The sequence below is a fragment of the Capra hircus genome, chromosome 16 (genome assembly GCF_001704415.2).
Source record: "Capra hircus breed San Clemente chromosome 16, ASM170441v1, whole genome shotgun sequence".
Taxonomy (NCBI): Eukaryota; Metazoa; Chordata; class Mammalia; order Artiodactyla; family Bovidae; genus Capra; species Capra hircus.
Window position 1 is genome coordinate 5,397,602 of NC_030823.1, and position 16,370 is coordinate 5,413,971.

The 16,370-nt window shown below is 39.7% G+C and overlaps 1 protein-coding gene across 2 annotated transcripts in view; it reads left to right on the forward strand.

The window, feature by feature from the left end:
* Positions 7,651 to 16,370, forward strand: part of KCNT2 (potassium sodium-activated channel subfamily T member 2) — a 439,686-nt gene continuing 430,966 nt past the window's right edge. For both annotated transcript variants that reach the window (XM_005690450.3, XM_013970060.2), the window contains exon 1: positions 7,651 to 8,325. In XM_005690450.3, coding sequence (XP_005690507.1) covers positions 8,231 to 8,325 — 95 coding nt within the window. In that variant the 5' untranslated portion in view covers positions 7,651 to 8,230. The remainder of the gene's footprint in view (positions 8,326 to 16,370) is intronic.

A 16,370-nucleotide genomic window follows, 5' to 3' on the forward strand; every position in this document is an offset into this window, starting at 1 on the left:
TCTGATGCTGGGAGGGCTTGGTGGGAGGAGGAGAAGGGCATGGCAGAGGATGAGATGGCTGGATGGCATCACTGACTCGATGGACGTGAGTCTGAGTGAACTCCAGGAGGTGGTGATAGACAGGGAGGCCTGGCGTGCCGTGATTCATGGCGTTGCAAAGAGTCGGACATGACTGAGCGACTGAACTGACTGACTGAACTGACTGATATATATGCATCACAATTTTCCCATGCTAGAATTAAAAAATCTAGACAATTATTCAACCAGATTATTGACTCATTTTCTCTTTCTCTACTTCATTTTACTTTCCTTTCTTGCTTTCTATCATTCAGCAGACTTTGTTTTGGGGTCCATACTATATACCAGGCACTGTTCTGCATGCTGACAAGATCCACAAGGTCTTACCCTTACAGTGAAAGTGAAAGTCGCTTTGCAACCGACTTTTGCAAAGCATGTCCAACTCTTTGCAACTCCGTGGACTATACAGTCGATGGAATTCTCTAGGCCACAATACTGGAGTGGTAGCCATTCCCTTCTCCAGAGGATCATCCCAACCCAGGGATCAAACCTATGTCTTCCACATTGCAAGCAAATTCTTTACCAGCTGAGCCACAAGGGAAGCCCAAGAATACTGGAGTGGGTAGCCTATCCCTTCTCCAGTGGATCTTCCCGACCCAGGAATCAAACTTGGGTCTCCTGCATTGCAGGCGTATTCTTTTTTTTTTTTTTTTTTTTTATACCTTTCCTATATAGGGCTTTATTGGAAACTTTTGGGGAATTAGAGGTTTTTAAGACATAAGCCTTCAGGGTTTTGCATGATCCTGCAATAGACCTTTCTCTGCTCCAAACACCTGCATTTTGGTATTGTTTGGCCTCACTGTGCATCAGGCACACAGATTTGCATTTGATAGCATATGTGGGTTCTGACTAGACCATGTCTCTGCTGCACCTACCTGCCTTGACGTGGCCATTTCTTTATACCTTTAGTTGCAGACAATCTATTCTGCTAGTATTCAGATTGCTCTCAGAGCTGTTGAAGTCTTGGTGTATCTGTGGGAGGAGGTGAGCTCAGGATGTGCCTACTTCACCATCTTGATCTGGATCTCTGATAGCACAAATTATTTTGTACAATTTTGTGATGTTCATTTTTAATGTAATAGAGCTGTCCGTTTCATTTATAACTAGTATTTCTAGCAAGTATTGCTTTTTTTTATTTTATTATTATTATTTTTTAATTTTTATTTTTACTTTATTGTACTTTACAATACTGTATTGGTTTTGCCATACATTGACATGAATCCACCATGGGTGTACATGCGTTCCCAAACATGAACACCCCTCCCACCTCCCTCCCCATAACTTCTCTCTGGGTCATCACCGTGCACCAGCCCCAAGCATGCTGTATCCTGCGTCGGACATAGACGGGCGATTCGATTCTTACATGATAGTATACATGTTACAATGCCATTCTCCAAAATCATCCCACTCTCTCCCTCTCACTCTGAGTCCAAAAGTCCGTTATACACATCTGTGTCTTTTTCCCTGTCTTGCATACAGGGTCGTCATTGCCATCTTTCTAAATTCCATATATATGTGTTAGTACACTGTATTGGTGTTTTTCTTTCTGGCTTACGTCACTCTGTATAATCAGCTCCAGTTTCATCCATCTCATCAGAACTGATTCAAATGAATTCTTTTTAACGGCTGAGTAATACTCCATTGTGTATATGCACCACAGCTTTCTTATCCATTCATCTGCTGATGGACATCTAGGTTGTTTCCATGTCCTGGCTCTTATACACAGTGCATTGCAGGCGGATTCTTTACCAGCTGAGCTATAAGGGAAGCACTTACAGAGCTCATATCTATTGCCGTGGGATTGGAGACCAGGAAGGCACAAACACCAAGAGCATCTTAGCATAGTGTGATTATAAAAATCTTCTCTAACAAAGTGATAATGAAGTTATGATGAAGCCGTGGTGAGAAGGAGTGAGGGGAAAAAAGTGAGAAAGAAGGAAATAGGCTGGAGCATAGTGCCTCAGCAGGACTTGGACTGGGCAACTTTATAATTTTATTTTAATTTTGATTACCAAATGATAAACACAGATACCTAATAGTTATTTATCATAAATCTTCTTTCTCAGCTATTTTGGGGTGCACATGCACTTTGGAGTCAGAAAATCAAGGTTTGGAGTCTTGGCCTAGGACCTTCTACCTGGGTGATACCATCTGAGACTAAGTTTTCCCATCTTTGAAATCTGGACAAAGTTATTTGGTTTTCATAATTGTTCTGACACATAACAGTTACACTGCAGGTATTAGCTTCTTAGCATTTTTGTTTCTATGCTTGAAGAATGATAAGAATATAACTTAATCCATTCACTTAGGCAGCTTCTTGTTCACTCAGTAGAAGATTGTTGACCACCACTAATTGACAAGCATTGTGAAAAAGACAAAATCATAGTCACCATTATTGTTTTGGAAAGTTTGGAGATGACAGGCTCAGGGTAAAAGGAAGACCGAGACAGGGGGCTTCTCTGATCTGTCCGTGAACTGGATTTGTGACACTACAACATAAAGACTGGAAGAACCAGGATGAGAGCAGGAGTTTTCCAAACTTACTGGAGATAATTTTTCCCTGCAGAAATGTATGTGTTTCGTAGGTAGAAGCCTCATGTGGGTGTGATTCCTGGATTATTGTAGGAGAAGATGCTTCAAAGGTATTTAAACACATTTGATACTTATTACCTAATTTAATTCTGTCTTCTTCCTCCAAAAATTCAAAGGAAGAGACTTTAGAAACAGGTAAAGGGAAATGATATGGGCTGTCATTGAGTAATGCTGAATAAGATGTGTGTTTAGGGAAAGCTTTGAGAAAAGGGACAGAAGCATAGAGGAAACTCCCAGAGGACACTGCTATTAAAATAATAATTAAACGCTATAGCCATATATTACCTTAATGTAATTTATGGCAAACTTCCATTGTAAGGTGCAAACACACATTCTGCTTCTCAAAGAGATTTTAATTTTAGAATGGCAAAAGCCACTGGAAGTTTGGGTAAATCACATTAATTACTGGAATATCTTCATAAATCTCCAAATGGCCTTCCTCTAAACTACCTACCTGTGCTTTTCAGGTGGAACTGGTGAGTCAGTTGTGATATTGTGCCTTTTCATTTTCTCTCCACTGGTTCCTCTTTTCAGTGTTGCTGAGATAAAAATGATTCTGTTCATGTGGCTAGACATGCTTAGAATATAGGACAGGTTTTGTTACAGTTTTCTTCCTGTAGATAGAATCTATTTTAGCTTGAATTAAGGGTCACCAAATAAAATCAATCAAGAAAATAGAGAGACACTCCTTCCGTCCGCCTCCCACCTCTGCAGCCCATCCGCTCCCGCGGGCACCGTTACAGGCTCAGTGTCTGCCCTGCTGTCACCTCCTGGTACCTTGAGCCAGGTGCAGTTATCTCTCTAGAGGATGCTTCTTGATTTTACATCTCTGGATAAAAATCTGTTCCTGGTATTCAGACCCATAGATTCAAACCTTCTTGACTTCTTTTTGCAGATGGCTTAGAGTGAACTCATTTTCTCACTCAGACCTATTTCTGTATTCCCATCTCACCCAAGAATAATACTCTTCACCTACTTACTCATCCTGAAAGCCCAGAATCATTGATTCTTCACTCCCCATTAACTTTCACAATATCTCAACTATCTGGTCCTTCTAAGACCATCTTCTTAATTTTCTACAAAGCTGTCTTCTACTTTCCATCTGCACTGTAATTATTTCAGACAATCAACATATCTTTCCTGACGTACTGAATGGCTCCTCAATGGTCTCCCTTCTTCCCTTCCTGTCCTCACCACCAATCGATCATCTTCACTGCTAACCATGGTGGTCTTTCCAAACATGAACTGGTTTTTGTCACATACCTCCTTAAAAATCCTCAAAAGGGTCAGCATTGTCTACAAGTTAAAACCCACACGTATGGCAAGGCATGCCAAGCCCCTCCAAATGATAAATGAAGGCAGCTCCGGGCTGCCAGTCTTCCTGCCAATTTTTCTCCCTTCTGTCTCCTTCCGACCTAAATATACACCCTGAGTTCAAACTACATGAAGCTTTTGCATTTGCTGGAATCTGCTATCGCTTTCTCATATCCATTATCTGTACCTGTGTAGTTACTGATGCTCTCATTTGCTTTTAAAATTCTTTAGCATAAATGTCATCTCCTCCAGAAAGCCTTCCTGATTTTCCCAAAGCAGAATGAGATGTCTCTCTGTGCTCCCCAGCAACACGCTGCCAGTGACAATTACTACTGTTGCCATATTCTAGTGTACTATTGGATGGCCTTCTCCTGCGCCCTTAGACTATGGGAAGTTTAATTCATAGTGATGACTTAATGAATCTTTGTTAAAAAATTAACTGAACACATCTTTCTTTTTTACACTGAAATGCTGCTATGTAACTTAATGATGCTGAATAGATGTGGATTATCCCGCCTTCTTTTGCCTACACAGATGAAGGATCTATGAAGTAGGAAGCCTAACATATATAAAATTATTTTTTTCTATTCAAAATTTATTTTCAAACAACTTTTATAGGCCTCAGTAGACAAAATCACTGGCAGTTTTAAAAAGGTTCTCATAAAAATAACACACGTAATGTGCATATATTTTTGGCTAAAAAACTCCAACATATTCTATACTGCCAACCATGCTTATTATTCACAAGATAATTATCAAGAAATTGCTTTTTGTAAGCAAAATCCTTTCCCACTCATTATCTTTACTCTTCACTCACTCTTCAATCATTCTTCACTCTACTCTCATTTATTTTATATTTAAATATTAATATAATTAATGTACTGGAAATCAAAGATCTAAAGAAAATACCTTTTCTGTATTGAAAAAGGAAGAAATTAGAAGATATTCTGAAATCTGTTTCTGGAAAGACTAGGAAATGAATCTTCTCCCTAATTATCAGTCTAGGCATGGTCTACTCCATCACTACTGTAATTCGGAAGAGTTGTGGCGAGTGTTCTCATAGTATTATGAGACCAAATTAGTCTATTGCTCTCATCTACACTAGATTTTGATTTGATCACCTAAGATTACCAGCAAGGAAACTGCAAAATTGTACAGAACCAAGTTAAAATTGTTTCTAAAAATAGACTCTCATGTCATGGTAAAATGAAAGATTTCACACACACATACACACACACACACACACAGAGTCTATGAAATAGGAGATTAAAAGAGTACATTGAGAAAAGGAAACCAAGATAAAAAGAGTGAAAGAGGAAAGTATGTTTTAACAGCAGGAAATGGCATGACTTGGCACGAAAAAAAGAGTAAAAAGTATAGAAAAGCAGCTGGGAGAGCTAAAAGTAAAAATTAATGACAAAAAATGAAAAGTCTGCCTTCAGAAAACTGAAAAAAAATTAAGTTTCAATGCCCAAATATTGCTATATTTTAAGACTGTCAGGATATATTTGTTATATTGCACCATTCTTTTAATTTTCTTAAATTCAGAAAGATAAGATTCTTCACTGGTGACAACTGTAAGGCACATATTGGTCTCCACTTGCTTTGACACAGTAGGGTCCTTTGTACCCTTTGTATCCTTGACAGCTGGGCTATGACACTACTAGCGGAGCAAGTTTTTATTTATTCCTTTTTTTTTTTCTTTCTACCTGAGGTACTTGTTCCCTCTTAAAATGTTTCCTGGGTACTTGGAAACCAAATAATTCAAACTGTCATAAGGGTGAGGGTGCACAGCTTTCTTTTAAATCAAATGCTACTGCTTTACTCTCTAATCTGTAAAATCACAAGAATCCAACACTAAACAGCTATTTTTTTTTCTTCATTTTAGTGTCTTGCTTCTGAATTGGTTACTGATACATAAATACTTCAGATTTCTGCCCTGTATATAAAAGCAGACTATAATAATATAAATAAAAATATAAATACTAGCCTGGAACAGTAAAAAAAAAAAAAAAAAAAAAAAACAGTAAACTTCATAGAGCTATCTTAATAGCAGATTATAAGGTCCAAAAGATAAAACAGATATTCTCTCCCCAACCCCGGCCCATCCCACCTAAACTAACAATGTACCGATTCACCTTTCTCATTTGGCAAAGTGGTGGCAAAACACAACACACACAAAACAAAAACAAACCATAAACACATAACTTTGGAGCTAAAGCCAAAGTGAAAAAAAAGATTAACTTCCTAGCTTTAAGAGCTTTTAATGCATCTCAACAGTACATGTTGAGATGTTACTCATTTTAAAGGCACTGTGCTAGAAAGATAAGCCACGGGAAGGGGGATAAGATGTAGAAAAATGCACAGTTAATCATACAGCCGGCGAGAAAATAGTAAGCACTCCAAGCAAAACACTCACAGAGGGTATGAAGGATTCAAAGGAAGAAGGCATCTTAGCCAAATGGAAGCATCAGGAAATCTAATAGAGGAGATGTCATTTGAGGTGGGTCTGGAAGAATGGGTAGGATTTGGAAGATAGAGACATCTATTTCCACTGATTCTTAAGATTTAGGTAGGTGCTCACTCGATTTTCTCTGCTTCTACAGTTTGACTTTTTATTGAATTTCTAACTTTCCATATTTAACACTCCACTCCACGACCTCATTGAGAATTTAATCATACCAAATTAATCACTGACTCCTGAATGAACCAAACATTTTTAACTAGCATTTTGCATGTACTCATTGGATTCTCTCTGCTCGCTCCACTGCTTTCTTCCCTTTCCTTGAGTAAGTTGCAAAGTAACATAACAGACTTGGTTCACTTTCTGTCTTGACCCTTCCGTGCATGAAAAAGTGTGTTATCTCACAGGTATTTCCCAAACTCTGTATGTTGCTGGATTACTGTGTCTCATGTTGTATCACTTCATTTATAAGCTTGATCCTCCAAGCAAATGATGAGATCCCCGAGGCCACTGGCCGTGACACAACCTTCTCTGTACCCACAGGCCCGTGTCTCTCAGAGGAGAAGTAGTTGGTGTCTGAATGTACATATCCTGATGGAGTCGGTGTTTGGTAGAAGAGCAACATAGGCATGTTCCCATAAGCTGCGGTCCATTCTGAAAAGTAGGCTGTGGACTCTCGGGTTCACCCTTCCTCTGCCCGCGTGGACCACTAACGGGGCGCACTGAACAAGGCGAAGGCCACATGGAAGCCCACAGCACCACACTCTTGCCCTAGTAGGTCATCCTCCACGCATTCCAATGCGTCCTCCCTGCCAGCATCTAAACACTTCTCTGCAACGGCCTAAAGTGGCCCTTATTCATTCCTTTCCAGGATCAGGGAAAACACCTCCCTGGCTTTCAGTCTGCGAGGAAAAAAAAAAAAAAGACTAGGACTTCCCTGAAGCTGGGAGCGGGGATTCCCTCTCCAGGAACGTGCCATTTCCACGCTGCCTACCTGGCTGAAGGTGGCCAAAGACGAGGAGCCGGGTGACCTGGGGACACTCGACGCGCTCGAGTCCCCCTCCTCCAGAGGGGGCGTTCAGCCCGGGAACCCACTAATTAGGCTCGCCCCCATTGGTCGTCCCCTGGCACCTCCGTCACCGTTATGCTAACGAGGGGCGTTTCATTGGCGGGGCCTCCGCGGAGGCCCCGCCCACGGGGAGAGCCCGTGCGCTGCGCCGGGACCCCCAGCCCCAGGCCCCCCGGCGCCTGCGCGGCCGTGCGGGGCTTCCGCCTGCGGGAACCTGCTGCAAGCTGGGCTACCCTGCGGAAGGTCGCGCCTGCAGCCGGGCAGGGCGGGCTTTCACCCTCGCGCTGCGCGCACGCCCACCCCTCTCCTCTCTTTCTAGGCACCGCGCGTCTTTTCTCTTTTTTTTCGGGCGAAGTAACTTTTGCATTCCCGCCTCCCCCGAGTCCTGGAGACTAGAGGCGGCGCCCAGCCTGGGGGCGGTTCCTTGGCATCGTCGGTCCTTGTCAGAGCCAGACTTTTGCTCCTGGGCTGGGTTTGCATCATCCCCATCACACTCTCCGGAGGAGAGGAGCCGGCCCCTTTCGGCCTCAGCTTCCGGCTGGGCGCAGACCCCCTCCACCCTCCCAGGCACCTTCCCCTGCTGCGGTCCCCCTTCCCGCCGCCGCCTTTAACGAAGTCCTCGCCCCCCACCTCCCCACTCCGCAATATTTTCTTTCGCTCGCCTTCCTCGCCTCCTCCATTCGTTGTCTCTCATTCCCACTCTTTGAGGAAGGATGGTTGATCTGGAGAGCGAAGTGCCCCCTCTGCCTCCCAGGTACAGGTTTCGGGATTTGCTGCTCGGGGACCAAGGATGGCAGAACGACGACAGGTGAGTGGTGTGCTGCAGTGTGGCTCCGAAGATACAGCTGGAAAAGGGAGGGATAGGGAGGCCGAAAGGCTAAAGGAGGGAGACGGGGAAAGGGAGCCAGAGCTTGGGGGAGGGAGGGAGAGGGACTCTGACGTGTCTCTCCATTTTGACTATAGGGCTACTGGTGTAGGCAAGGAACTCCTTTTCACTTTCGGACCCCTGCAATGTATTTATTGCATTTATTTGGTGCTTATTCTTTTGTCTATCTGTGCTTTCCCAGGGTGTGGATGAGGCTGGTGTGAAAGATATAGTACGTCCAAATGGCACGCAGCATCACTGCCGATCAGTTTTCATATTTTCCCCTTGGCTGTTGTTAATCAAATTCGAAAATGCATCCGAGTTGATTGAAAAAGCATACCTGATTAGGTGTCCACCTGCCACTGGGAATTTTATGCTTTTTAAACATTTGGAGACACAGGTAGACAGTTGGTTTCAATATGTAACAGGTAGTTAGTGAAAATGACAGCGTTTGCAATTGGAAAAACTCACTTTGAACGGGTAACGACGATTATTATTCATAATGTGTTCGTATAGCTTGATTCAACCTTCTCATAAATAATGTATTTAACCAAAATAGTATATATGTCACAAAATTAAAACATAAATTTCAAAGAGTGTTATTAGCAGCATATTGCTCATGTGTTTTATCTGTAGAATCACTGCTTTGCCTCGTTAAACTTTTGGAATTACTCTTGTTATGTCTTATTATTATTTTTTAAAAAGCACATTTTATGTTTCATTGAATTTGGTGTTTTCTGAAATAGTCATTTAGGTATTACATGCCACATTTCTTTGTTTTAAAATAATACGTGTATACTAAGTAGACTTTCAACTCAACTGAAATTTTTCGTTAAATTTCAGTTTGGTATTGCTGTTCTGTTTTAATAACATAAAAAACCCATTATTGGCCCCATTCAGAATTTCCTTGTTCAACCACTGGGAAATACCTTCCTCCCATCTCAGCTCCCAATACAAACCCACACTACACACAGGGGATTTTATCTGAGGCATCACTTGTGGCCTTCTTCTTTGGTCTCATGTTAGTAATTTAAAGGGATATAGATGTTTTGTAGATGATATTTCAGTTCAATCTCTTTTTAGGCAAAAATGTATATATTGATAAAAATTAAAGAATTCATACCAGTATGCTTGGAAAGTAAGGTGTTCTGGTTGACTAAAGATGAAGAAAAGAATATTTAAACCAATTTCAGTGCTAACTGACATTTAGATACACTATTTTAACTTTGCTCAGTGGCTCATCAAGTGCAGCTTGGTGTTCATAGTGATTGGATCTATATTTGTTACTTCAGGATATCAGGATCATCATGTATTAATTGAATAGAAATCCTCATTGCAAAAATGTGAGTTGGCAGAGTACCTAGACATTTCAGACTGGTGATGATAGCCTTGTTTGTTTTTTAAACATCGTATCTAAGATAATGATTGCTCATGGGGTTGCCCTGACTTTTCTAGGGATGCTGAAGATATTTAGTTAATTAAGAATTTTGGTTAGTTGAATGCATCCTAAATGAGTCATTGCCATGTTGAAAAATGTTTTGCACTTTTAAAATCCCTTTTATAATATAAGTTTCTACTAGCCGAAGTTTAACTCTAAAATTCGGCCATATTTACTAATAAAATAAAGTACTGTTACCAAACTAAACTTGGGTCCACTTGCCTGTGCAGTAAAGCCAATCTACTGACAATGCTTTGTGGTGAAGGCAAAAGAAAAAGTGAAGTCGCTCAGTTGTGTCCAACTCTTTGCAACCCCATGGACTGTAGCCTGCCAGGCTCCTCTGTCCATGGGATTTTCCAGGCAAGAATATTGGAGTGGGTTGTCATTTCCTTCTCCAGGGGCAACTTCCTGACCTAGAGATGGAACCGAGTCTCCCACAGTGCAGGCAGACTCTTTACCATCTGAGCCACCAGGGAAGCCCTGGCAAGTGCAGCCTTTATTTCAGGGCACCAAGCAAGGAGTCCAGGTAGCTGGTTCTGGAAATGCCTAAACTTGCCAGTAGCTTTCAGGGAGATGTTTTTAAAGACAGAATGTGAAGGAGGGGCAGTTGTGCAGTGTGTGCAGCTCCTGGACATTCTTTTGATTGGTTGGTGATGAGGTAATCAGGAGCCTACATGTTCAACTTTCTGGTTCTAAACCAACTTGGGGTCTACCAGGTTGTGGACAGCAGGAAGTTAACTTCTTCCACCTAGTGGGGTCTTCGTGTCTGCAGAACAGCCTGAAGATCAGGGCTCAGAATGTTTTGATGGCCATTGAGGTCCTTGACTTTGTTTAATGGCTGACATATTCTTATTTTGTTTTACTTGACTGTTTTCCTTTTTTTCTGCCATTTCCCCACTTCTCCAGTTAAATTTATTCTTTGGAACTCAGCCTCGGAGGCTAAAGTTTTCTACAGACAAGGGGCAGGCAGAGGACATGGTGGGGAGAAATCTGTCTTGGGAACCCCCATAGGGTCCTATTCGGTTACAGTGTTAACATTTTAAACATTGTTCATTCACATTTAAAGGTAATTTTGTGCCTCCATGAAAACCTACTGTTTAGTTTTGGTTTTGTTTGTTGTCCATCTTTGAAGATAAGATCCTTGATTAATATGGAGGACCCAGATATCAGTGCTGTGCTTATTTATTCACTACCTGAGTGGCCTTAGGCAAGTCATTCAGCTGTTACAAATTTCAGTAATTTTATTTCTGTAAGATATTCCTGTAAAACTAGCAGTTTATACTGAGTACTTAGCTAGTGCTATATGTTAGCTATATTATATGTGTATGTGTGTGTGTAACATGCATGTAAAAACATATGTATGAGTTAACTTACGATAGTTATTATTTCAGTCAATTATCTGATAGTCCTTGAATTGTAGGTAATTATTTTAAGGACTAGGAAACTCAGTTTCTGGGAAATTAAATACTTGTTATGGTGATATACCTTACAAGTGTAAAGATGACACTTGGGTTCAGTCCTTTGTGACTCAAATTACTTAAGAAGCTCCTAATTTCCTTCTACCTAATTAAATTTCTATTTATAAGAATAATTTTATAGAATCTAGCTTAGATGAGGTGCTCTTCATTGCATTCCCTTCTTAATCCATGAGTCAAAGTTTGCAAGTGAGGTCATCTCTTTTGGCTTTAGTACGGTCACAAACTTCTCTTTGCCATTAAGTGTGAGTAGCAATGTTGTTCTCAGTTATCTTCGTGGGCTCAATTCCTACAGAGAAAAGGAGGAAGCACTCTTTAATCTGGGAATAAGTAGACAGTTCTGCCAACAGATGCATTTAGTGCTCTGCCCATATTTACTGGATATTTTCTAGGAACACCCTCTGCTTGATATTTTTTGTTTGTTTCCTCTTGGCCTTACGTGCACACCCGGCCCTCTTGGAGAGCAAGCCAGAAGTACCACTGAGTAAATACAGATTTGTTAGATAAATACTGTAGCCTCCTAGTTCCTTGGTTGGGACCACTCTGGCTTATGTTCTTTATACTGTGTCCTATGGGACCCCACTCTAACTGGTATAGGGGGGTAACTGGCTTGATATTGTGAGCTTTATTAGCTTTCTTCCCTCTCTGCCTAACTGGTATTTTCTGGATCATTTCCCAAGTAAACTACTTACACTTCCATCCTTATCTCAAGGTCTGCTTCTGATGGAATATGCACCAAGATGGATATATTCCCCATCTAGAGGCACATTCTAGAAATGATGGGGGAGAATTAGAGGAGAGAAAAGTAGAGCTCTTCATTTTAAGAATTTTAAGTTCAGTCTTAATAAGATATGGTGGATTGACATGTAAAAATGAGTGAGGCATATCACTGATGCATGAAGGGGTAATGTTAAAGAGGGAAGATTGGTGAGTCTGTCATAACACAGAAGTGTATATTCCACACTATAGATTTTCTGTAAACTAACCGCAGATAATTCAGTTATATTTATATTGTACCACCTTTTGCTAGGGAAACAGACAAACATGTAAAATACATGTAATATGTATGTATATGTATAATGTATATGTAATAGATCTGTATTCTATGTGAAAGTGAAGTCGCTCAGTCGTGTCTGACTCTTTGTGACCCCATGGACTATAGCCTACCAGGCTCCTCCGTCCATGGGATTTTCCAAGCAAGAGTACTGGAATGGGTTGCCATTTCTTTCTCCAGGGGATCTTCCCAACCCAGGGATCGAACCTGGGTCTTCCACATTGTAGGCAGACGCTTTACCATCTAAGCCACCAGGGAAGTAATTCTATGTAAAATATATGGAATGTTTATGTAATATACACATCAATGGATCCTTGTGTAAATCTTATCCTCTAATGCTCATGTTCAGTCATGTCCAACTCTTTGCGACCCCATGGACCGTAATGTCCATGGGATTTCCCAGGCAAGAATACTGGAGTAGGTTGCCTTTTCTTTCTCCAAGGGACCTTCCATGTGAAATGCCATGCTGGATGAAGCACAACCTGGAATCAAGATTACAGGGAGAAATATCAATAACCTCAGCTATACAGATGACACCACCCTTATGGCAGAAAGTTAAGAGGAACTAAAGAGCCTCTTGATGAAAATGAAAGAGGAGAGTGAAAAAGTTGGCTTAAAATTCAACATTCAGAAAACTAAGATCATGGCATCTGGTCCAATCACTTCATGGCAAATAGATGGGGAAACAATGGAAACACTGACAGACTTTATTTTCTTGGGCTCCAGAATCACTGCAGATGGTGATGCAGCCATGAAATTAAAAGACACCTTTTCCTTGGAAGAAAAGCTATGAAAAGCCTAGACAGCATATTAAAAAGCAGAGATATTACTTTATCGACAATGGTCTGTCTAGTCAAAGCTATGGATTTTCCAGTATTCATGTATGGATGTGAGAAGTGACGTCGCATAGTCGTGCCCAGCTCTTTGCGAACCCGTGGACTGTAGTTTACAAGGCTCCTCTCTGTCCATGGAATTTTCCAGGCAAGAGTACTGGAGTGGGTTGCCATTTCCTTCTCCAGGGGATCTTCCCGACCCAGGGATCGAACCCAGGTCTCCCACACTGCAGGCGACACTTTACTGTGTGAGCCACCAGGGAAGCCCATCCTCCACTATGGATGTGAGAGCTGGACCATAAAGAAGGCTGAACACCAAAGCACTGATGTTTTTGAACTGTGGTGTTGGAGAAGACTCTTGAGTGTCCCTTGAACTGCAAAGAGATGAAACTAGTCAATCCTAAAGAAAATCAGTCTTGAATATTTATTGGAAGGACTGATGCTGAAGCTGAAGCTCCAATACTTTGAGCATCTGATGCGAAGTGCTGACTCATTAGAAAAGACCCTGATGCTGGGAAAGACTGAGGGCAGGAGGAGAAGGGGACGACAGAGTATGAGATGGTTAGATGGCATCATTGACTCAATGGACGTGAGTCTGAGGGAGCTCCGGGAGTTGGTGATGGACAGGGAGGCGGTGATGGACAGGGAGGCCTGGTGTCCTGCTGTCCATGGGGTCATAGTCAGACACGACTGAGTGGCTAAACTGAACCAAGTAGTCTTTTATCCCGTCAGCTAATGTTTGAATGCATGCTATATCTCAGGGCCTCATGAAGTTAGGCTTTGGGAAGAACATAATAAAGAATATGAAAACAAGGCTTCATCAGGGAGGAGTTCACAGATATAATTTTAAGTGAATTTCTGCCATGATGTTGACAGTATTACTTATGTTATGATGATGTCCTTACAGAATTTCTATTTGTAAGTAGTATATTCAGTGTTTGCTTGAAAATAAAGTAGCTAAAATCTACTAGAGATGGCTCTATATACTAGAGAGTATATAGAAGTCTTCTATATACTTTAATATTTAGACTACTTAATATTATCAAAGTTACTCTGTAATTGAAAGCAATATGAGTAGAGACTGAAAATTTAATTAATCTTCTGTGGAGACCATTTTGTAATATGTAAATTGTAAGGGTTAAAAATACTTTTTGTTTCCTATTTCATATTTTAAGATTTATAAAATAATAAAGATTTAGACTATTCTCTTGCAGTTAAAGATTGGTAAATTTCAGGTCTTAAATGTCTTCAGACAGTTTGGACTAGCCCTTCTCATCCTTCATCATGACTTAGTAATTTTAAAGTTTGGAACACAATGCACTAGATGTGGATAAATTATCACAAATGTAGATAAATTGCTGTTAATGGACATTTCTCAGTTGCAGTCATATGGGAGTAGGCCATTTATTTAATTAATGTTATTCTAGTGTTCAGATATTTGGTCAGGTGTTGAAACTCAAGTAATTTTAAGTGTATCATTCATATTTTATAGTTGGCATTTACACATAATGCAAACAAGTCACCTAATGCATTGTGGTAATTGAAAATATAAAAGAACTTGAACAAAAAGTGCAATTCAATCAATTAATAGTTAAGAGGTAGTTATAAAATGGAGAGAATGTTGAATAGCTTTTCTAGTATAGATAAGTTTATATATCATACAATGTAAATATGTGACTTTATTTTTTGTTGTTACTTTTTCTCTTTATTTTTTTTAGTTTTCTATTAAAAAAATTATTTACTGTGACTTTATATAATCAAATTGAATTGGGGTAATGATTTTGGATTGGCACATGGCAAATATATATGTTATCAATTTTATCTCCCTTATTAAATTATGTATTATTTTAAAAGTATCCATTTAATGTAAAGTTTTTATTCTGAATGTTTATATTCAGGTCAGTAATACACTTTTAAAATATTTTGTGCTGTTAAAATTAATTAAATTTTAATTTTAATTTTTAATTAAAATTAGTTATCTGTATATTATCTATACATAGTAGAACCAATCATACATATGCAATATCTATAAAAATGATTCCAGCATTTATTATTTGAAAGTCCAGATAGTTCTATATCTGTTAGAGCTGTTGTATTGAGAGAAATCTCTATGAATAAGACAATAAAAATATTACCTGCTACTGAAATAGGTAGTGGTATAAAAATTGACTTTACACACATACACACACACACACACACAGATATATATATATATATATATATGTATATATATATATATATACACACTACCTTTAGGTTAATACTGAATGTGATACTTCTGGGGTTTCCAGTCATGCTCTTGTTCATATGTTTATATATTATTTTGTCATTGATGGTTCATCTGTTTTTATTAGTGTATTTGTGTATTGCCGATGTTGTCTTACTTATCTGTTATGCTTGTCTCAATTGCCTTTAGAAAATAAAGCAAAAAGAAATATTTTTTTACAGTGATATTTCACCAGTTGCTTTGTACATTTATACTGTGAAATTAAATAACAGTGACCTTTTCTGAGCAATATTTGATATTTTTTATCAAAATTTTTTTCAATTAAGATATTTTTAAACTAATGTTTTTCCTAAGTCTTAAGTTGCTAATTTAAAATTTCGCTATAAAAGAACCAAAACTAGGTAATGATCCAGAAGAACAGTTACTTTTACTCTTTTACAGTTTTTGACTAGATATGGAATTTTTAAAATAGGTCTTGGGATCTTAATCATCAGATAGTAATCAAATTGCAATTTAAGAGAAAATTACTTGGAGAATAGTGAGAAGAAAGGTGCATATATTGCACTGAGAAAATCTCAGCCTCAGTACAAATTCAAACTGGTTGTATGCAGTCATAAAAACTATGACCCAGAGGGATGGTACGGGGAGGGAGTTGGGGGGGGCGCGGTTCAGGATGGGGAACACGTGTACACCCGTGGTGGATTCATGTTGATGTATGGCAAAACCAATACAATATTGTAAAGTAAAAATAATAATAAATGATAAATGGTTTAAAAAAAACTACTATCCAAGCAAAGTGGAGGGACTTGCAGTCCCCTTCGCACTGAATGTACCACCCAGGTAGAATAGATAAAGATAAACTGAGCCAGAAACTTCTTTCTGGTAGTCATGGGGGTGTTATGTAAGGTTTTTAAAGTTGTAAGCAAATGACCCAAACGTTATGAAGAAGCAAATTATAAAG